The sequence below is a fragment of the Giraffa tippelskirchi genome, chromosome 1, assembly GCF_054371585.1.
Source record: "Giraffa tippelskirchi isolate mGirTip1 chromosome 1, T2T-mGirTip1v1.2.pri, whole genome shotgun sequence".
Lineage (NCBI taxonomy): Eukaryota > Metazoa > Chordata > Mammalia > Artiodactyla > Giraffidae > Giraffa > Giraffa tippelskirchi.
In genome coordinates, this window is record NC_137275.1 from 216716128 (window position 1) to 216738908 (window position 22781).

The 22781-nt window shown below is 43.8% G+C and overlaps 1 protein-coding gene across 12 annotated transcripts in view; it reads right to left on the reverse strand.

Annotated features, from left to right (window-relative positions):
* FKBP15 (FKBP prolyl isomerase family member 15) overlaps positions 1 to 22781 on the reverse strand; it is a 54508-nt gene that overhangs the window by 1984 nt on the left and 29743 nt on the right. For 7 of the 12 annotated variants that reach the window (XM_081527378.1, XM_081527341.1, XM_081527425.1 and 4 more), the window contains 15 exons: positions 22224 to 22326; positions 21618 to 21721; positions 19910 to 20024; positions 18094 to 18203; positions 17355 to 17462; positions 16825 to 16919; positions 15883 to 15985; positions 9879 to 10050; positions 7783 to 7919; positions 6017 to 6172; positions 5196 to 5348; positions 4119 to 4241; positions 3262 to 3369; positions 2309 to 2967; positions 1159 to 1255 (listed from right to left, as the gene is read on the reverse strand). In XM_081527378.1, coding sequence (XP_081383504.1) covers positions 1159 to 1255; positions 2309 to 2967; positions 3262 to 3369; positions 4119 to 4241; positions 5196 to 5348; positions 6017 to 6172; positions 7783 to 7919; positions 9879 to 10050; positions 15883 to 15985; positions 16825 to 16919; positions 17355 to 17462; positions 18094 to 18203; positions 19910 to 20024; positions 21618 to 21721; positions 22224 to 22326 — 2343 coding nt within the window. The remainder of the gene's footprint in view (positions 1 to 1158; positions 1256 to 2308; positions 2968 to 3261; positions 3370 to 4118; positions 4242 to 5195; positions 5349 to 6016; positions 6173 to 7782; positions 7920 to 9878; positions 10051 to 15882; positions 15986 to 16824; positions 16920 to 17354; positions 17463 to 18093; positions 18204 to 19909; positions 20025 to 21617; positions 21722 to 22223; positions 22327 to 22781) is intronic. The other 5 variants (XM_081527347.1, XM_081527405.1, XM_081527370.1 and 2 more) reach the window with 2 other exon arrangements.

The following is a 22781-nucleotide window of genomic DNA, read 5'->3' on the forward strand; positions in this document are numbered from 1 at the left end:
AGAGAGAAGGGTTCTGGTACAAAGGAGACGGATCCCAGCTCTGTCACAGCCATTTTCCCAAGGTCTCGGCAAAAGGCAAAATCCATTTTGGTTGATACAAAAGGGGAGAAAATCTGCCCCCATTCACCTCATATTTCTGTTCCTAGGATGGACTGAGCCTGACTCTGATCTGTGTTCTCCACCCACATTTTACCCTAGTGGAATTATCACAATAGTCAAACGTCCTAGGGAGAGCCAAGAACACTTGTAACTTAGCACAATGGGGACCACGAATGCAAGAAACGGGGTTCTGATACAAGCTTAATCAGCAGCTCACCTTCCCAGCCTTCACTTTGGAGTTCTGTAAAGTGAGGCTACCCTATCAGTTGTTGCTGTTGTTTTAGTTGCTAAGTTGTGTCTGACTCTTTGTGACCCCATTGACTGTGGTCTGCCAGGGATTTCCCAGGCAAGAATACTGGAGTGGGTTGCCATTTCCTACTCCAGGTGATCTTCCCAACCCAGGGATCAAACCCGTGTCCCCTGTGTCTCCTGCATTGCCAGGCAGATTCTTTGTCACTGAGCCACCAGGGAAGCCCTACACTATCAGTCCCTAACCCATTATCTGCCCAGGGACAGTGTGATAACAAAACAAGGCAGCAGGCTGGAAAGCAGGCTGATGAAGCAGAAAATGCTTAGAAACAGGTGGTCTGAGTAGGAGGAGCCTGGGGTTTGAGTCCCAGCTGTACAATTAACTCACTCTGTGGCTTTAGGTAAATCATCCTTCTGAACCTCAGTCTGTCTATGAATATACATGCCAGACAAGAAGATCTTCAAAGTCCTTTCCAATTCTAAAATAAAACACCTTAGCCGAGCTGAGGTCCGGAAACCTGAGGCTTCGGCATTCTAATATGGGACTAAGCAGCCCAACTTTCTTGAAGTAGAAGTTACTGCTGCATGAGTGGAGACCGTGATCCCTTTTCAAGAACAAAGTGGTATCTGCCCATCCCCACCAGGCTTACAGAGCTGCCCCGTCCCAGCCCCAAGCCTGCTCGCACAGGGCCCTGAACACAGAGCCCAGGGGGTGGGCCACCAGCAGACCCCCTTCCTCTTCTCACAGCCAGCGGGGAGGGGCCCCCAGGGGGCGGCGTGAGGACTTGGCAGGGCCTGGGAGTTCCTTACCACTTCGTCTTCATCCTCCTCCTCAGCCTGTGCTTTGGGCTTCGGAACTTTCAGAGCTGCCCCTTTAAACAGTTCATCCTCTTCATCCTCAGAGAGGCTGAAAGAAAAATCAAGAAAATCAAGTCATAGGAAAATGTTTCTGCCCCAGGCCACAATGCCCACAGGCTCTGGGCTAAATATCCAACAGCTGCGGTGACTGCCCACGAATCCCCCACTTCTCCACACTTACCCCAGCACTCTTGACTCCCTCCATAACCTACAGCCAGAGCAATCTTTTAAAGCCAATAAACCAGCCACGTCACTCCGGTGCTTAAATCCCCTTAACAGCTCACTGCACTTAAAGTCCAAACTTCTAACATTGACAATAAAATCTCACATGACTTGGCTCCTACTGAGTTTAACCTTGGCATAACACCACCCTTCTCCCACCCGCTGTGCCTTCTTCCTTGACTGTGTCACGTCCCTCCTACCGCAGGGCCTTCCATGTGCTGTTCTTGCTTTCTGCAAATGCTCCTGCCCACTCTTGGCAGAGAAGGCTCCTATCCATCCTTCAGGTCTCAGTTTAAATGTCACCTTCTCGGAATCCTTCCCTAGTCACCCTACCTGAAGTAGAATAAGTCCCCCTTCATTCTCTATTATAACCCTGTTTCTTTCTTTTTTTAGAAAGCATTTATCATGCATTTATAACATACAGTTGACTCCTGAAGAATACATGTCTGAACCATGCAGGCCCACTGATATGTAGACTTTTTTCAACAAACATGATTTGCAGTTGGGTGAGTATGGGGATGTTCAGTCGCTAAGTCGTGTCTGACTTTTTGCGATCCCATTTGAACCTGGAGATGAGCCACCTGTAAAGTTACACACACAGGGTCAGCACCCTTAACTCCTGTGTTGTTCAAGGTCAACTGTATAAGCATTTGTTTGTCTTCCCCAATAGACTGTAAGCTCTTCAAGTCAAAAACCAACTCTGCCTTGCCTCCCACACTCCCACAGAGCCTATTACATGGTAGGTACCGAATAAATACATGAATGAATGAGTGAACCAGCCAGCCAGTCAGTCTCTGCGGATGAATCACCTGCCCTGGAAAAATTAGAGACAACCTCCACAGGCAGCCGCCCTGCTCCTGAAACTGCTCAGGGGACACACCTGGGACGCTGAGAACAGTGTTCAGATCCAGGTGCTGCTCCTACGGCTGCCGAGGCTGCCTCTGTGCTACACGGTTCCCGGGAGGGAGCAGCCAAGCTTGTGACATCCCTGTCTTCCTGGAGCTCTGGAGGCTGAGGCTCTCCTCCTGGACTTTCAGGCCCCACGACCAGTAGGTCCGCTTTCTTGGGGTCTGAGGTCGGGGACAGTCTCGTGGAGCTTTCCTGCTCCCTGACCTGGGCGTCTCCTGGTGGGCTGGTTGCTGGTGCTTCCTCGCCCTCGGAGTCCACAGCCACGGGGCCTGGAGGCCTGGGGGGAATTGAAGCTGGGGGCCCCAGAGCTCTTCGGGAGGGGAGGCAAGTCAGTTCGGGAGGGACCGGATGTTCTTGTATCTCTGAGCTCGCCTCTGTTTCTGAGGGCTCCCCTTCCCTTCTCCGTGCGTCATCCTGGGGAGAGGGACAGCCCTGAGGAGACCGTGAGGCATCTTCCTGGACCACCCGCTCCGACCGCGCTGCGGGGGGCTCCCGCCTCTCCCCGTCCAGGGGTGCCTGAGACTGTCCCAAAGGGCTCCGAGGTTGTGCCTCGTCTTCTTCCTCTTCCTCTTCATTGCTGCTCTCTCCTTTCTCTTGCTCGTGTTGGTTTAACAGCTGAAGGGTCACCATCTGTTCAAAAGCCAAGGAGGAGGAGAGGATCACTGACCGGAAACGGAGGCCCTCCTAGTTCTTCAGTCCCTATTAACACAACTGGTCGTTGAGTTCAAGTAACTCTGTTTTTCTGTTTGTTATTTTTCAGTACAAATGCCTTTGTTTCTTCCTCTCAAAAGAAGCTGCCCATATCTGTCCAGACATCCTAGTTACTGATCAACAAACTTGAATAATTTTTCACTCAGGATCCTTTGGACAGCACTTAAGCAATGAGATACCCATCTCAATGAAACAAATGACAGCTGGCTGTACCTTGATGGTGTTCATGATGGTCCCCAGAATGGTCCTGCCATTGTAAGACTCCTCCAGCTCAAACTCTCCCCGCAAGGAGTGAAACACCTGGTTCATAATCTTCTTGACCTGCATGACCATGTGAGGAGAGAGAAACAATACCAAAATGTATGCTGCCGAAGTCAAGTGACTAAGGGATGCATGTAAATCTACAGAGAGGGGCTTCTGTCTGGTGGTTCAGTAGCTAAGACTGGGCTCCCAACACACGGGGCTCGGGTTCCATTCCTGTTCAGGGAACGAGATACCACAAGCCACAATAAAGACTCAGCACGGCCAAATAAATTAGATGTTAAATAAATAAATTCCAGAGAGAGGTCTGGAAGGCTTAAATGAAGCCCTCTTAGAACTCCACAGTGGGACACGGTTGGTCAGGAACTGAGACACCAAAGGCTGTCACTGTGGAGACGACAATGTTGAATAATGAGCAGCACTTGACAGAAGGGCTAGGAAGGACGGGTAAGCTGTGGCTTGTGTGCTTAAGACTCTCAAAGACTGATGCCACCCTCCCACTGAGGCCACCACTGGAGCTGCCACAGGCTACGAGGATTAGTGGCTAGAAGCTGGCATGCTTCCCACTCCTCTCCTGTCATTTAGAAACATTTCCCTCATCGTCAAGACCTCGGCATGGGGCTCTCTGGGGTTTGCCACCAAAGAGACAGGTTCCGATGGGTTAACTCTGATTTAAGTCAGATGGTGGTGGATCGGAAAACATGCTAACGACACAACAAACTGACAGACAAAAATTCTTTCTGAAGGCCTGCTATGTACATGCGATTCCCCTATAAGACACAGTTCATGTCTTTGAAACGCAAGCTCACCTTTTCTGAGGGGTCAGCAGCAGTGGCTTCGACCCCAGACATCTGGGCCTTGCTCTCTAGGTCCTTGATGTGCTGTGCATTTTGCTCTCTCAGGGATGTGACTTGGGCCTGGAGGGCCGAACACTGCAAAAACGAACAGGCTGTGGCTGTGGCCTGGGAACCTGGACTTCCAGGAAGCCCAGGAGGAGGAGAACCACCCTAAGCTTTAAGTGTCAACCTCACGTCGGCCTGCTGACACCCACACCCTCCACCCCCACCCCAGGCCTGCTGACCCAGAGCACTCCATTTCCTCATCACTCAGTCCCAACTCACCACTTCATCTCCTCTTTCCCAACAAGGTCACTTGCCTTGTTCCTAATTAGGTCAAGAATATAATGAAGAGTGGGATGAAGGGTCTGATAACCCTAGTCACACAGACAAATGGATGGTCACCACCAAGACTGCCTTCCTCATCTCTGAGTGGAAGATTTTCAACTGGATACTTTAACCGACCTCCAGATATGAGGACTTCCATACATGGTGCTAAGCCATCCCTGCTTCTCTTTCTCGTTTTATGCCAGATGATCCCAGCACACCCGTGCTCCAGCCCATCTCAGGGCCTTTGCCCAGAACACCTGCGGCCTTCCCCACCTCATCAAAGCTCCTTGTCCCCCTTGGCTCTGCTCCCCTGGGCACTTCCTCTTCTGGGCCTCACAGCATTTAATGCTTATCTTTGTTTCTCGGTCTCCCTTTCTTGATTGTGAGACTCCTGAGGAGTGTTCTTTGTAAGCCTTTTCCCTAACACAGTGCCTGAAACACAACTGGCACTCAATAAGTATTTGCTTAATAAATGAAGGATCAAATTATAATGGAAAACATAGTCCAGAACATGAATGCTGCTTTTTCTTTTTCTAGGTCACTGACCTGTCATCCCAAATGAGTACGTGAAATATGACCGATAAACTGGAGAGCTGAACAAGTATGATTCTGTTTTCAAAAGTGATTAACATCTTTCGGGTATAAAAGGACCTACAAGACTTGAACAACCTGTTTGCCTTAAATTGCCTGGGCTGCCTAAGTCCAAGGGAACACCCTCACCTTCTCCTCAAGCTGGAACAGCTGCTGCTGATTGGCATCTCTCTGTGTACACACCTCCTGGTACCGCTGCAGGTGTTCATTCTTGGCAGAGGCCAACAGCTGCTCACACTTGGCTTCCCACTGGGTCTGCAGCTCAGCCTGTACTAGAGACAGCTGCCAAGAGAAAGTAATCACTGTATCCTGGGGGGTCTAATCGCATCTGGGGAAACCCCATCTTTAACAAGGCAAAAAGCTAAGAGCCCAGGTTTAGCAGAGAAACAATCATCTGGAAGACCTTGGTTGTCAGGACTCTAAAAGGTACTACAGCCAGATAAAGGGGTGACTGTCTATAGACAGGTCCCCAGGGCCATAATATGATCATATTTTCCAGGATCTGGACCCTTAGACCTTTTTAAACAGAAGAAACTTATTTCCCTCCAAAGTTCCACAGATGATCAAATGGAGGACACCAATTTACTCTAATTAAAGAACATACAACATATAAACATAAATGCAGAAACTTACAAAAAGAAAGGCTGCTGTCAAATGACTAGAGATTAGCTGTGTCCTGCCACTACCCTTGATTTCCCTGCCTCATTACCTAAATAAGTCCCTTCTTTTCAAGGACGATGCCCGAAGGATGGTGTCTGGTGGGTGAGGACTTTGGTCTTGTCATGTTTGGAAGACTTTTTGCCTTCACGTTTTACTTATAATAAGATTTTGCCCAAGTTAGAGCATCAACTATGAGAAACGTCATCTGAAAGGATCAAGAAGAAACGAGAAGCTTTTCTGAGTCCTTCGTGCCTCCCTTTTATTTCCAAAGTGCTTCAGTTTCCCATTACCTGCTCTGCAGCTGCTTGGTCGGTGGATACCCGAGCCTTCTTCAAAAGCTGTCGAAGTTTGTCCAGTTCCTCCTGGTGTGATTTGCGAATTTCGTCTATCTCCTCCTCAGCCTGGCAGCGCTCTTGAGCTGACTTCTTTTTCCTTTCTGAGAGGTTCTTAGGAACAAGAGAACCGTCATCAGCTCCAGTTGTTTGGAGAAGAGAAATGGAGGTGGTGATGGTGGTGGTAGTTAGTAACATCACTGGGTCCTTACTTCGTTAATGGAAACAATTCATTTTTTCAGTTTAGCTTCCCCAATATATTTAACATTCTCAACTACTGGCAGGAAAAAAACAACAACTGCGACAAGAAGATGGTAAACTAGAAGAGCTTTATCTACCACTGTATTAAGAGATGAGGAACATCTTAACAGCGGTAGGTGTACAGGGAAATAAGAAACTTTCACAATATGCTGGTAAGAAAGTCACAAAATACATACACATACCCAGAAATTACACAGATTAGAATTTAAGGAAGCAGTAGATGATAAAGATCGTGTGTTACAAGGACGGTCACTGCAGGAGCATCGAGAACATGAAAAACCGAAACAGCACTTAAAATCAGAGAGAGCTATTTTTAAAAACCTGATAAAATTATGGAAGAAACAAAGTACAGACCAAGATTTATCCTCTAAAAGGGCACTAGGCCAAAAGGGCTTTACTAGAGTTTTATTAAAAGCTCAGAAACAGGCTGCTCTTTTCATATCTAAACTGTACCAAAATATACAGAAAGACAGAAATGTTCCCAATTTGTTCAATGGGGCGAGTATTATCCTAGGGTTAAATTTATAAAATAACAAAAGATACCATTAAATAAGGTTAAAAACCATCAAACTAGAAAAATATTCGTAACATCTATGACTAACAAAGGATTAGCACTTTAATAGTATTTATAACAGAGGAAATACAAACAGGTGTTAAATATATGAAAGCTTTTCAACTAACAAAAACACACCTAAAGACAAGATAAGCATATTTCACCTATCATGAAAGATTGTAAAAATTTATACAGGCAGAGTTGGAAGAATAATGGAGAAATAGGCTTGCTTATACAGCGCTAGAAATGTAAGCTAACATACTCTCCAGGATAATCTGGCAATATCTGTTTTAAAAATTTAAATGTTGAGAATTTTCTCTGATGCAGCAATTCAAATTCAAGCAATCCATTTTATGGAAATGCTCAAATGAATTTGCAAAAAAAGTTATATAGTACAAAGATATCCACAAAAGCAATGTTTGAAACAGTGAAAACTTAGAAACATAAATATCCATCAACAGGTGAATAGTTAAATATAATTATGGTACAGCCTTGCAGTAGACTACTATGTAGTAGTTACAAAGAATGAGAAAGTTCTCATTCTTCTTAGTATAATGGCCACAATACAATCTTTAAAGTATTAAATATGATCACATTATTATTAAAAATGTTATCAGTGTACACATATGTATAAATATACATATACTTTATACATACACAAATGCGTGCTATGTGCATGTATATATTATACACAAAGGAAACAATCTGGAAGAATAATAATACTTTTTTTTATAGTTCTTGCCTCTAGTGTAGAGAAGAGGAAAACATAAATTTTATATTTTTCTGTATTATCTGTATGTTACAGTGAGCACACGCTACAGTACTTTTTAAAAGGAAAATAAAAACGTTTATGAAACAGCCCACTCTGGCCACCTGGGTACAACAGAGAAACTTCAGATGAAGAGCTTACCTTTTCCAGAGACTCCTTCTCAGTGCGAAGGTCAGTCAGCTCCTCCTCCAGGGAGGTCACTCTGAGTTCCAGCTGTCTGCGGCTTTGCTTTTCACTCTTGAATTTGGACTGTGCTTGCTGGGAGGTTTCTTGGAGCTCTGAGATATGACAGCACAAAGACCTGGCTGTAGAACCAGAGCTGCCATGGGCTGTACGGCATCCTGACAGCTCCTTCAAAACTGCGTTCCTTCATCTTCCAACCCTCCCACACGAGCCTCTTCCACTCACTTCTTCCAGCATCACCTCATTGACCAGCAACAGGCTTATGAAGCCATAAACTGACTCACTGACTTTCACACCCATCCATATTTATCTCTGTACCTACAGGTCACCTCCGACACATACAAAATGGAAGAGAAGTGTACCAAGCAGTCAGAGAAATGTATCAGTCCTTCATTCCATGTCAGTCATCATCTCGACACACTGGACTCAACACATTCAGATCTTTGTTTAGTAGTGGTCCAGGCCCTTTCTCAATGCCTGGTAAGATATTCTCAACTTTCTTGGTAGCTGGGACATTCTACCAATAGTCTGTTTTCTAAACATTTCTTCTCAAATAAAGCTATTTGGAATATTTCTTTAAAATGTAATGTATCAAACAACAAGGTCCTACTGTGTGACAGAGGGATATCTGTGCCATAGGGGTATCATAGGGATACTCAATATCCCTATGATAAACCATAATGGAAAGGATTTTTAAAAAAGAATGTATATATATATATATATATACATACATATATATATAACTGAATCACTCTGCTGTATAAGTAGCAATTAACACAATACTGTAAAACATTGTAAATCAACTATACTTCAATAAGAAAATAGTAACAATTTTTAAAATGTAATGCATCAAAATTAATTTTGTTGGAAAACTTTTGAGACCTTTATGGTACCCTTAAGGTAATTGTCACAGGGCACCGTGTAAATAGGAAAGAAGATATCAGTATGACATTCGAATCTAAGATTTTCCCTCAAGTTTGCTCAAGTGATGCTCTAAAAAGGAAAGGATTTATCTTCAAGGTTATCACTTCACCAACTGACATCAGTGTTTTTTAGCTTTCTTTCTGGGCAAGTGAATTTTGCTTCTTCCTAAAACTGCTGCTGTTCTTGCCACACCTGACCCACTGGTCCCGTCTGTGCCTTCTACATTTATTTTTACACAAGGTGGTGGATGAATCAACATGCCAGTCTTCACAAATCTGCTTTTCACCATGTCTCGAGCAGCACCTTTGTGCCAGGCACTGAACTAGTACTAAGGGAAGGACTTTACAAAGATGAGCAAGGCATCATTTTTGCCCTTCAGAAGCCTGCATTATAGAAGGGAAAACAGACATACAAGTAGTGCTGATCAAAGGCTAACTCTGAAAATAGTCATAATAATGCACTCAGAGATGCAAGATTTTAAAGGAGATCAAATATTCTAGGGGGAAAAAAAGGGTGAAGTTTCTGAAAGAGGCAGTTTTTGGAGAGAACTGGAGGTAAATCTTGGTGATGGTGGGAACACCAAGTCCGGAGAATAATATGGATAAAAAGCAAGACAAGAAATACAGGATGTGCTGAAGCAGCAGGCTGGCTAGTATGCCCAGAGCTACAATGAATTAAGCAACATAACAGGAAATAAGCCAAGATGGAAGGGCCTTGAGCACCAGGCTGAAAGACTGCAATCCATCCTCTAGGAGAGAGGCAACCAATGCAGGAAGCACCTTCTTCTTAAGCCTCTACTGAGTCACAAGTTAGAGGAACCCCTCAGTTAGATTAGTCACAAGTTAGATTATCTCTTCAAGGCCTATGAGGCCAATCCTAAGTACCAAAGATACTGAACACCTGACCAAACAAAGCAGAACTGTGGCCACTTAGTGCCCACTAAATGGATGGTCAGTTCTCTTGTCATTTATGTCAAACAGTCATGTAGGTTTATACTGGTTCACCTTAATTTCTGGCTTCATCCTTCATAACCTTCATGAGCCTTCTGTCAAATGGACCGAGAGGAAGGAAATAGTGTAATTCCTTACGTTTACTTGATCACAGTCCCAGCCCCCTCCACAAGGCCATACCTGAGAGCTCTGCCCGCAGCTGGGCGAGCTGACCCCTGAGGAGGTCTGTCTCCTTCATGCTCTCTGTGAGCTGGACCTGCAGCTCTGTTTCTTTCTTTTGGTGGGCCGTCATTTTCAGGTGCAGATGAGAGACCTGTGCAGTGGCAGCAGCTAGCTCCTCTGTCACCTTGGCCTGAAAAGCGACAAAAAGTACAACATCACTTTAAACATGGTGATGCCCCAACCTCACATACTCTGTGCTGGCTGAACTGGTGGGAAGAGAGCCAAGGCCACCTTCAACCTGCATTGAGTCAAAATCAAGCCCTCAAATGTGCAAGGTCTCTGATCTGGGAATTACCTTATAAAAATAGTATTCCTGCCATTTTCTAGTTTTCCTATAAAGAACAATTTAAAAAAAAAAAGAAGAAGAAAAAGAAGAAGAAAAGAGTATTTTAAATTTTAAATTGAATGCTTTCAACGGCAATCCACTTCTCAGTCTATAACTTCTCCTGAGCACTATGGTACTAATGGTACTATAAAGATCAGTCATATCAGAGTAACTGTGTTGGGGGTTCATGGAAGAACAGTGGTGATAAAAGAAAGGAACATTCCAACTTCTTTGACTGCTCAATGTATTTTAAATGGTGCTCGTACTGGCCAAACAGGAGCTAAATATTCTCAAGTAACATTCGATGAAACCAAAATGACACCCTGGAAAAATCATCTACTATGTTTTGTGTATTCAGGGTGATGATGGAAATGAAAGGATGGTCAGTGAAAAGGAATGGTAAACAAATGACAAATGCCACGTTCATTTCACCTGAACTGATGAGCTATTGTAAAAAACAGGAGAAATCAGATGACAGGAAAGGCAGCGCGTGATGGCTCCGATGGTCGTGACTTCTGGACAGCAGGGTGTATCTGGGGTTGGACCATCTGTCCATTCTACTGTATTGCTACCACCATTATTCCTCCCTAGACCACTGTACTTCACATGCATTTCTACTGCTGTCTACTTTCTTGGTACCACTTGTTCCTTCTTAGGTTTGTGACTGTGCCCACCTCAGTTTTGTTTTTTTTCTTTAATAAATTTATTTATTTTAGTTGGGGGCTAATTACTTTACAATATTGTAATAGTTTTTGCCATACATTGACATGAATCAGCCATGAGTTTACATGTGTTCCCCTTCCTGGACCCCCCACCCACCTCCCTCCCCATCCCATCCCTCTGGGTCATCCCATTGCCCCGGCCCTGAGCCTTTGTCTCATGCATCGAACATGGAATGGTGTTCTGTTTCACATATGATAATATACATGTTTCAATGCTATTCTCCCAGAACGTCCCACCCTCACCTTCTCCCTCAGAGTCCATAAGACTGTTCTATGCATCTGTGTCTCTTATTCTGTCTCGCATATAGGGTTATCGTTACCATCTTTCAAATTCCATATATATGCATTAGTATACTGTAGTTGTTTTTCTTTCTGGCTTACTTCACTCTGTATAATGGGCTCCAGTTTCATCCATCTCAGTAGAACCGATTCAAATGTATTTTTTTTTTAATGGCTGAGTAATATTCCATTGTGTATATGTACCACAGCTTCCTTATCCATTCGTCTGCTGATGGACATCTAGGTTGCTTCCATGTCCTGGCTATTGTAAACAGTGCTGCGATGAACATTGGGGTACACGCGTCTCTTTCAATTCTGGTTTCTTCGGTGTGTATGCCCAGCAGTGGGATTGCTGGATCATATGGCAGTTCTATTCCCAGTTTTTTAAGGAATCTCCACACTGTTCTCCATAGTGGCTGTACTAGTTTGCATTCCCACCAACAGTGTAAGAGGGTTCCCTTTTCTCCACACCCTCTCCAGCATTTATTGCTTGTAGACTTTTGGATAGCAGCCGTTCTGATTGATTTGAAATGATACCTCATTGTGGTTTTGATTTGCATTTCTCTAATAATGAGCGATGTTGAGCATCTTTTCATGTGTTTGTTAGCCATCTGTATGTCAGTTTTAAACTTTATTCCAAAGCCTTAATCTGTTTTTTAGCTTACATTTAAAATCTGATATTTTGGCTCTCTTAAAGGTGGAGGAAATAAAACAAATTGTACACAAAGTAAAAAGAAATAGGCTATGAATGAGCATCTGAGTGTCCACAGGCAAAGGCTCTCTCTCTGGCCAAACTTCAAGTCAGGGCCTCAGAGCACTCAGCCTTGGTCTCCCCACCCTGTCTTTGGCCTGACCAGCCCAGTTTTAGCAAGAATCCTGCTATGTCAGTTTAGAGAGAATCTCTACCCCTGATATCTGATCACAGCTCTTCATCCCAACCTTTGCCATCTAAGTCCTTGGCCTGTCGTTAGCAAGAATCCCTCTTCCTATGATTCTCCTCTTAGTAATTTTCCACTCACTGACCCTCTCACTCTGCTCCTTGGCTGCAAATTTCCTACTTGCTCTCTTGCCCTTATTGTGTTTAGAGTTGAGCTCAATCTTTCTTACCTACTGCAGTAGTCTTTTGATTTTTGGCTGTGCCTTGTGACTTGCGGGATCTCAGTTCCCCGACCAGAGATTGAACCCAGGCTACAGCAGTAAAAGCCCAGAATCCTAACCCCGAGGCTACCACAGAACTCTCAACTTTAGCAACAGTCTTGAACAAAAGTCTCCCTTACGGTTTTAGTAAGTGTCAGAATAAATTTTTTAACAACATCCTTCAGAGTGAGCTCTAAGATACTTATTTTTACTGTTCAGCAGCCTTACGTTTTCATCTGTTAAACACAGAGGACAATGGCAGCTTGAATTTCCAGACAGAAGAGGGTTTTCACCTGCACAAGTAGAATAAAAGTTTTACTCACTGTCCTGTCCCAAGTGGCCTGACAGAAACTGAACTAACACAATGCTCAGAGAGCTCCGTATCCATCATAGCTCCAGAGCTCACTAGTATCAGAGTGAAGACCGTTCACATAGCACCTCGGAGCAGCTAAGACCACAGGAGGGGACAAATTCCAGAAGGGAGGCAGTGCTCACTCTCACCAAGAACAAGCAGAGTGGAAGACCACTCAAAAGCTCCTGACTCAGGTCCTAATAGAGAAAGGCCTATTACAAGCAAGAAAAGTAATACTCTCTCCCAAACACACACCTAGCGAAAACCGTGAAGGGATGAATGATATGCATAAAAATTATCTTGAGTGTGGGGCTTCCCAAGTAGCTCAGTGGTAAAGAGTCCACCTGCCGACGTAGGAGATGCAGGAGACGTGGGTTTGACCCCTGGGTCAGGAAGATCCCTCGGGACTAGGAAACGGCAACCCATTCTGGTCTTCTTGCCTGGAAAATCCCATGGACTGCGGAGCCTGGCAGGCTACAGTCCATGGGGTTGCGAAGAGTCTGAGCACAAGGGCATCTTTGAGTGGAAGGACTATTTGTGAGTTATATTTTATGCTTGCTTATCTGTATTTCCTGAAAGAAACAGAGGCAATGTTTGTAATCAGAAAAAAATGTGTGAATATATATAAATATGTACATGTATGTGCATCTGTGTGCACATGTGTGTGGGTGTGTATTTAATTATGATTGTTTTAAGTAAGGGTTTGCAATATCAAGTGAGAGAGGAAAATATCAAAAACCTACACAGTGGAGAGGACAGCTCCCTGGTTCACACCTGGGATCAAACTCCACCGCTGACATGGAGAGCTGGGAAAAGAAAGCCGTGACAAGAGAGACGGGAAAGAACCAAGAATTCAGAAAAACAAGGGAAAAAGCATTTGGGATAGGAGGAGGAACATGGTACCAAAGAAAGATGGCCATCTGGCAAAGGAAAAAGGACACAGCTGGCTGCAGCTGAGGAGACCCCAGGCAAGTCTTTTACTCTACCTGGGCCTCAGCTTACTCTTCTGGAAAAGAATATTAAACTAGATGAACTGTAACTTCTCCCCAGTTTTAACCATTATTCCACGGTTTTATGTGGAAATATTAATACTGCCATAGAGAAAAATAATTTCTTTTACCAAACATTCATTGAGCATATAACCATAGGTTTCTGAACTGTGCTTGCAGGCACAGAAGTACCTCCAGGCATGAAAGGACCTTGATGATTTCCATTTAAGAGGAGCGATACCACAGGGAAGACTCTTAAGTAAGAAGTGGATCAAAAGAAAAATGGGAGAGTCAAGGCCTGAGAAGTTTCACTGGAATAAAGGAGAGCAAGTGAAACCTGTAAACGGTACCTGACTCATCAAGAACGGTGACACTCAGCCCAGGAGATGTCCTCAGACACATCTGCATAAAGCATGGTGCCTAGGAGCGGGGAGGTGTTTGACAGGTGAAGAGGGCGGCAGAGGGTAAGATGGTTAGATAGCATCACTGACTCAATGGGCATGACTTTTAGCAAATTCCGGGAGATAGAAAAGGACAGGGAAGCCTGGTATTCCAGTCCACGGGGTCACAAAGAGACAGACATGACTTAGTGACCAAACAACACCACAAGGCCGGTAGTACTGTTTTTGTTATTATCACTACCGTTTTGGCTATTGTAAGTAGAGCACTGACCAGGTTCGTGTATCGTACCAGACACTTTTGGAGTTTATCAATAAATACTTGGGTGGATTAGTTAGCTAATTCAGATGATTGGCAAGTTATCACCTGCAGGTCAAACTGGCTTGCTATCTATGTTTGTGAATAAAGTTTGACTGGAATACACACACACACGCATACACACCACTGATACTCAGCATGGAGTCACATAGTGAGCTTGCTAAAAACAAAGGTGTGGCAGCTGCCACCTCCACAGACTGTGACAAGAGAAATCACTGATAAGAGCAGTGCTTCCTACCTGGCTATGTCTCAGAATCAAGGGGAGCTTTTTAAAAGTTCAGATTCAGACCTCAACTAGAAATGCTGGATTAGAATCTCAAGGTGAAGCTTACACGTGTGTATTTTTGATCAAGCTCCCTAAGTGATTCTGAGGCAGCCAAACCAGTATTTGGGAACCACTGATCTAGAACAAGTTATGTAATCAATTGTAGACCTGAATAATAGTTAACAGCCACAACAAGTAAGGTATGTGGGTGCCTTGTTAGGAAAGAGAAATAGTAAAAAAGTAGACTTCACGGGGAGTGGGGATCCGGGCTTTGGGACTCAGCCACGACAAACAAAGGGCGGTGTCAAGTAGCGATGGGGAAGATTCGGGGTCAAGACTGGGCCGGGCAAAACACTGCTCATCAGAGGGTAAGGTGTCCACTTTTAAATTATTATTATTATTACTTGACTGGATACTAGCTAAGAGAACACAAAGAATAATAGCCATGAGACCCAAGAAAGGAATCCTTGTCATTACCGGAAGGTGAAAAAGTGTGTAAGTTATAAAGTGCATCCTACTTAACTTTTTGTGTTTTCAAAAATATTCAAATACAGAATATAAACTACTTCTTAAACCTCTGAGAAAACAGCAGATGAAGGGTTGTGATCTCCCAGCTGATGAGGGAGAGGCCAAACAGGAACTCTGAGGCCAAACAGAACTCATTACAGATAAACAGTGTCACTGCAGCAAAGACAGGAGGAATGGGGCTTCCAAACCAGTCTTCCTTACAGCTACTTCAGAAACAGGTCAAAATACATAATTCTGAGCTGACTGAAGTCAAACAGCAGGACTTTAAAATGCTCTGGCAGACACAGATGAAGGATTGTTTACTTAAACAATCTCAAACTTCACAATAAATACGTGTTACGTGGTGTAACAGAAACTGTTGCTGATTTCTTCAGCAGAATAGGATTACTTTCTAATAAACTGTGTTAATCCTCACCTTAACCAAACTACTAAGATCAGTGATTGCTTCTGAGTCAACTACTTGTAATGACTTTAAAAAAACAGAAATCTGGATGGTGGATATATTAAAAATCTGCTGGGAGAGTTCTAGTTCTCTTCCCGACAATGGCAAAAACTCAGCTCAAAAGCAGACTGGTAAGTACGTACAGAGGACACGCGCCTTGGCTCTGCACACCCTGACCTGGGCTCTTCTCTCCCCAGTTTCTTTACCTTCTCTTGCTCGGCATGCAACACTCTTGCCTGTGTGTTTTCTGTGGCAGTTTGAAGTGAGCTGTTCCTCTTCTCCATCATCAGGTTACTCTGCTCAACGTACCTGTGAAATAAACAGGGAAAAAGAAAGCACGTATCAGGCACTCCATGCATAGCAGGAACAACCCGATGGACCTTCAGTCGGAGTACTGCCCTATTCCTTCATCAGCAACAATCGGAAAGCATTTTCTTTTCCTAAGATCTGCAGTGATCAAGTTTGGAGGCAGGAACCTGGGCCAGGGGAGAACGGCTTTGAATGTGCAGAACGAGGAGAGGAATTCGAACAGGTGTCGTGAGGGGAAATGAGAGAAGAAAAGATAGGAATATGAAGGCTGCAAGGAAGAAGAAAACCAATTCTCTCCCCTCCTCCATGTGGGAGATAAGAGACACTGGAGAAAAGAAACATGGAAAACGGTATTTTTAAAATGAAATGCTATATGCTGTGACACGTTCCCCTGACCACTCTCCAAAAAATTTTTTTTAGAAGGATCTAGAAAAATTATACAATGCTTGGGTTTATGTGGAAATCTGTGAAGTTCTGGTTGATAAAACAGAGTCAGCCCACACAGAAGACAGAAGAACTGACATCAGAGTTTTCTAGGCATTAACACTACTTCTACAGATGAGGAAACTAGAGCCAGAAGGAATAAATAAAATCCCCAAAGCCACAGGACAAATGAGGGGCAGAGCAAGGACTCAAACACAGGTCTGTGTTCTGTCGAAGCCTCCTGAGCCCTATCTCCTGAAATCCCTCTCAGTCACCAAGAAGTAATTCACAGGACAGGCAGGAAACAGAGCAGAAACACACATAAACTCCCTGAACAAACATGTTTACTGAACTTGGGCATTTACAAGCTAACCCTTTTCTGTCCATCCTAGCCAGTGCCCCATACCTGTCCTTACCTCTGATTTCGTTCAATTAGTTCACTAATCTTGTCATTCTGTTCTTCTATCCGACTGCTCTTTTCAAGGATCTCTTGCTTCAACCTTTCATTTTCCTGAGTTCAAAAATATGTGATGTGTAAAACTGAAGTTTTTAAGAGAAAAGCATCAGATAAAAGGGAATCAACTTGAACTGACAGGTGATACTGTTGAAAAAATCTAGAACTTCTGTCCAGATAAATATAAGTACTTACAACAACATATCAAATTCTACTTGATGGATACAAATCACTATATATAACAGACTAAACACATAAATGGCTATAAAGTGAAGTGAATTTTTGATATGGTCAAAAAAGAAATGCTTCCTTCTGATTACAGAGTAATAAGTCACTTGGACTAGATTAAGCCACAGTGGATTTTCCAGAATTTCCCAATTCCATGGAGTGTGAGCATTTATTACACGTTCTTATTCCTGGAGCGGAGGTTTTAAAGGGTAGTACATCTCTGGACAGAGCACGGGAAGATCTCCAGGCTGAGACCACTCTCACCTGAATAATTCGTTGTATGTTGCTCATAATCATGCTTGTTTCCATGGTCACTGACATGCTGGGAATGAGCTGGGAATTGCCAGCATTATGCTTTTGTAACTCTTCAACCTACAAAATGAGTGCCAGAAAGACTTATTTTAATGAAATTTTTGCAAGTAGAAATACCACGTATCCAAGATCTGACCACTGAGGGGGTTAATAAGTTTCTGAGACAATCTCTAACGTAAGCAGGAGTTTTCTTCTGCTAACTGCATCCCTAAATAAAACAACTCTTTTGGGAAATAACTACTAATCACTATCAATACAGGGCTTTACAGGTGGCTCAGTGGTAAACAATTTGCCTGGACGGAAGAAGCAGGTTCAATCCCTGGGTGGGGAAGATCCCTTGGAGAAGGGAACGGCAACCCACTCCAGTATTCTTGCCTGGAGAATCCCAAGGACAGAAGAGCCTGGCAGGTTACAGTTCAAAGGGTCACAAAGAGTCGGACACAAGTGAGTGACTGAGCACGCACTATGAATACAGAAAACGAGAAAGAGTTTACCTATAGTACTGGTTGCTCCCTTTTTGTACTCCCTTTTTATACCCCCACTTTATTTTTTCTGGATGCACCATGCACGGCTTTCCAGATCTTAGTTCCCCAACAAGGGACTGAATCAGTGAAAGTAATGATTCCTAACCGCTGGACCACCAGGGAATTCACTTTATACCCCTACTTTCAAAATGAGATGACTCCGTTACCTTAGTCATTAGATGATCCATTTTATCGGCCACTTTGCTGACTGCCATCCGAATTTCAGTGTTATGTTGCCGTGCTTCAGTCATGAGAAATGAAGCCATGTCACCTGATCCTAAATAGATGAAAGCCAAGAAGAAACTTATGAAACTGTAACAGAGAGTACTGAATGAGGAAAAGCCAACAGATCTATCATCAGAGGAAAGAAAGAAATGAACATTTCCAAATACTAGGAAAGGCTGGCGGTGAGTCACACTGTCAGAAGATGGAGCAGCGGTAAAGGTCAAAGGGCTCCAAAGCTAACAATAACCACGATGTGCTCCTGTGGCATGCAACCAGCGGTACAGTCTGGTTCCAGGGCACACATGGGGGCATTAGCAGCTCAGATTACTTCTCTGTTCACCCAACTGCATAGGCACTGGACCAGGTACCAGGGATACAGCAATGAATGAAACACCGTTCCTGCCCTTGATAAGCTCAGTCTGGTGAGGTGACTCACATGTAAACAGATCACTATAACACAGTGTTTGTTGTAAGTGCAAAGAATGAACCATGTACCAGGTTACAAGGTACAAAAAGGAGCACAGAGAACAGCAACATTAACTTTTTAGTGACACACATACATTTACATCTCTGGAAGGAGAGGAGAGAGGGACGGTAACAGGGAAGGCTTCTCAGAAGAGATTACAGATTTAGTAGTTTCCCAGATGGAGAAGAGCAGGGCTTCCAGACCAAGGATGCACACAGGAAACTCTTAACCACTCCCGCACCTTACATTTCGTTGGGGATATACTTGCTTCTTTCTACCACTGTCCTAATACTCAGTGATCACTATGCAAAACACAGCTGCAGAACAAGAAGGCAGGATACCATCCCAGCTGCACACATTTATTTTGCTTCGTATTTACACAAGGCAACCATACTGTACATGTATGCAAGATACCTGAAAAGTTACTCAAGTGACTGCTTCCTAAGGTCAAGGGGGTTTAAAGATGGAAGACAGTAACACTTCATTTCACACTCTTTTGTGTTAACTTTTTATAAAAGTGTATTCTTTTCACAACTTTAAAATTGTAACAAAGTAGCTCTCATATAAGATACCGAACAGTTATGCTTTCTCCCAATTTCCTCGGATATTTTCCTCTTTTACCATCTACTAAGAACTCTACAGAGCAACCCTGAGAGAGGAATTTAAAGCGCTGGCAGGAAAAAGAGCAAGAAACAAAACACTGAAAGTGGTCAGAAGGGCTTTGAGGGGGGATGCTGGAAATGTTCTAAAGTTGGATCATGGTGATGTCTGTACAACTATGTAGACTTACTGAAAAAAAAAAGTCATTGAATTGTACACTTAAAACCAGTCAATTGGGGGGATGACATGACACGGAGGAGTCAGTGCATGTGGGGTACTTTTCTCTCCATGGATTCATTAGGGGTGCATCTTCAGATATAGAGGATCTCACACAGCACCAGCTGACAGCAGGCAGGAGTCCCTGACCACCAGAAAGGAACATACGGATCCACACAAAACTCGCAAAGGTCAGTGTTCCAGAGAGTGCCTGCTCCAGGAACCTCCTTCCAGAGTGACGACCAGGCATGACCCAACTTCCAGTCTACCCATAAAGGACATGTAGCATGCACAAGAAATAAATCTTCATTACATTTTAAAAAGAAAGGAAAAAAACTAGTGAACTCCATGGTATGTAAGTCATACCTCAACTAAGCTGCTTAAAAGACAAAAAGGGCAGAGGTCTACTGGAGTCAAAATGAGAACGGATGGGAGACGGGGAAGCCCAGCAGGAGCAGAAGATGAGAAATGCCTACCTTGAAAATGAGGAGGCTGCGAGAGTGGTGCGGGGTACAAGGGCCGAACGGGCTGCAGCTGGGAAGCAACAGCTGGTGCCTGGGGGTAAGCGTAGGCCTGCATACCTGCATAGGGCTGAGAAGATGCCAAATTACAGCCGGTTTATAAAACATTCATCTCTCTTTTCTGCTTAGTTTGTCTTTGATGGAATAAGGTAGGTAAACTGGAAGGAGACTCGAAAGTATTGAAGCTGGAGATGGATAGACCAGGGTTTGGTATTGGACAGTAACTGCAGCAGGAGAGTGATGATGTAATTCTGTGATGCCGGTCACTAAAGCCCTATGGGCGTCTCAGGTTACTCCCCAGTCCTCTTGTGATGATTTAATTCAGTAGGAATTCATCCCTTAGCCATTGGGCCAATGGATGGTCTGAGACATTTTAAAACTAAGCAAACTCTACTTGGTTTCATTAAAGTAAAAAAAAGAGGCGTTCTGATTCCGAACTAAATCCACTAGTTTTCAAAGGATGCTTCTGTCTAGCTAGATTCTGATGTTTATCGGTATGACCAAGCGCTCTTATTTTCCTCTCAGCGAGCCTCAGTCACCTCAACAATTAAATGAAAATATCAATACCACTTCTCACGGTTGTTGTATGGACTAAATGAAGTGATAGATAGCTAAAGTTCCTAACCCCCTGGTAACTAAGTGCCTGGAAGACAATTAATGTTCAATAAACAGCAGCTATCATTTTAATAATGATGGTTATTCTTCCTTGAATTAAGGAAATACAGCTCATTTCCAGGGACGGGTATAACTACCCACTCATTACTAAAAAAAGAATCTGAGTATACAGGATATAACTCTCCATTAGGTCCATTCAGCAGTGAGAGAGGGCAAGGTAGGACTTTTCTCATTTCTGATGCACCCGTTACTAATAAGACATTGCCTGACCACCATTGCTCTGACCTCTTCGCCATCACCCCCTTGCCCCCCTACATGAAGAATCACCAAGGAAGTGAGAGTTTTTTATCATGGGGAATTAAATCTTATCCATCAGATGTGTTGGGCAAAAGAAGAGTCTACTGTCCTGGCAAACTGTTGTCAGAGGCAGACAGCCTGCTGCCACTGCTTCCTATGAAAACAGAAAAAAAAAACCCAAAAACCCTACTTTTAAGAGCTCACCTCTGGAGGATAACTAAACAATTAGAGTTCAGTTGTATTTGTATATGCCTCCCCCACTACCCTCCACCACAACCATTCTACTGAGTGCAGAGCAGAATCTTAGCCTATCAGCTGTTTGATAGGGGAGAACACAGAAGACTTGAATATATATCTCTAAATTAGACATGTGTGAAAAGGAAGGGAAACAAACATCAACTGGGCTCTCACTATGTGCCAGGCCTCGTACCAGGTGTTTTGCTGGTTCTCACCTTTAATCTTTTTTTTTTTAATTCATTCACATATTTATTATTCATTCATATATTCATTGGCTCGGCAAGTATTCATTAAGCACTTTTTTTAAAAAGTAAATTTATTTATTTTAGTTGGGGTGCTGGTTCTCACATTTAATCTTGACAACAACCTGTTAGACATGAAAAAGTGGTGGTTCAGGAAGGGGAAAAATTATAAGCTCTGTGGGGAACTGCTGCTGTACAAATTGAGCAAAAAGAGACTGAACAGAACAATAATAAATGACAGCATATAACTGACATGGTTTTAAAAATGTTACCTGAAAGGACTGCGCATTTCCAGATACAGCTGAGTGGGAATCAAGAGATGCAACTTGCATCAAAGCAGCAGGTGTTTGGAGACCAGATACAGATGGCTGAGGTGCTAAGACAGAGCAAAAAGTTTTCACTGTTAAACCCACTCCCCACTTCTTGGTACAAGTCTGGACTATCACCTTATATACCATCACCCTTCACATTGACCACTTCTCTCACCTAATTCTCCTAAAACCAGACCTACTGGATCCCAGCAAGTAGGATCTAAACCTACTGGGCTAGTGAAAGGAAACTGGGTGTTTCCAGGTGCACGAGACTCAGACCTATGATCCCATCAGCTGACAGGAAGTGCAGAATCACACACAGGGAGAGGGCTCATCAGCTGAGTGCCGATTTCCAAACCTGACAATGCAACAGAGCAGAAGACACAGCAGGCAGACCGAGCGCACCTCAGGCTTGAAAAGGCCCTATCCAGGGACAGTCTGGGAAGTTTTAGACGCTAGTCCAGTTCTCAGTACTAAAACAATACAGGCTAACATTTTAGGGTACAGTGATGATAATTTTGGTACCAACCCAATTTAAGGCCACAGAGCCTCAGAGGGGTTGCTTACCTTGTGAGGTCATCTGTGGGAGCACTGGATGGGCTGGCTGAAGAGAGGGCTGGACGGATGCGGTCGCCATGGGCTGCCCAGCTCCTCGAGGAGCATTCATGTCCTGTAACAGGCACAAGCATTTTGGTTATTACATCTACGGGTCCTTAGTTGAAGACTGAGACTGACTGTCCACCCTAAACCTGCTTACAACCAGTGTTTTTGGGCAAAAAAAAAAAAAAGAAAGAGGAAGGAAAGGTAAGCAGAAAGGCACGAGTTTAAGGCATGGGCTCTGGGAGGAAAACACTCTATTATGTACCAGAGTAGGATCCCTCTCCCTGTAAATTTTATCAAATAATTATAGTTAAATTTCCAGTGTACATTGATGATGTAATTGTATCTGAAGCAGCTTGAGTGAGTGCTCCCCACAATGAATAGTTTTCCAAACCGGCAGCTACCTTAAGACCGACCTAGTCCGCTTCCACAGAATTAGGGCCTCGCACAGGAACCCCAGGGAATAACGTGACCTTTCTCTTCTGCCAAATACTCTCCACAGACCTCAAGGTACTCACAGAACAT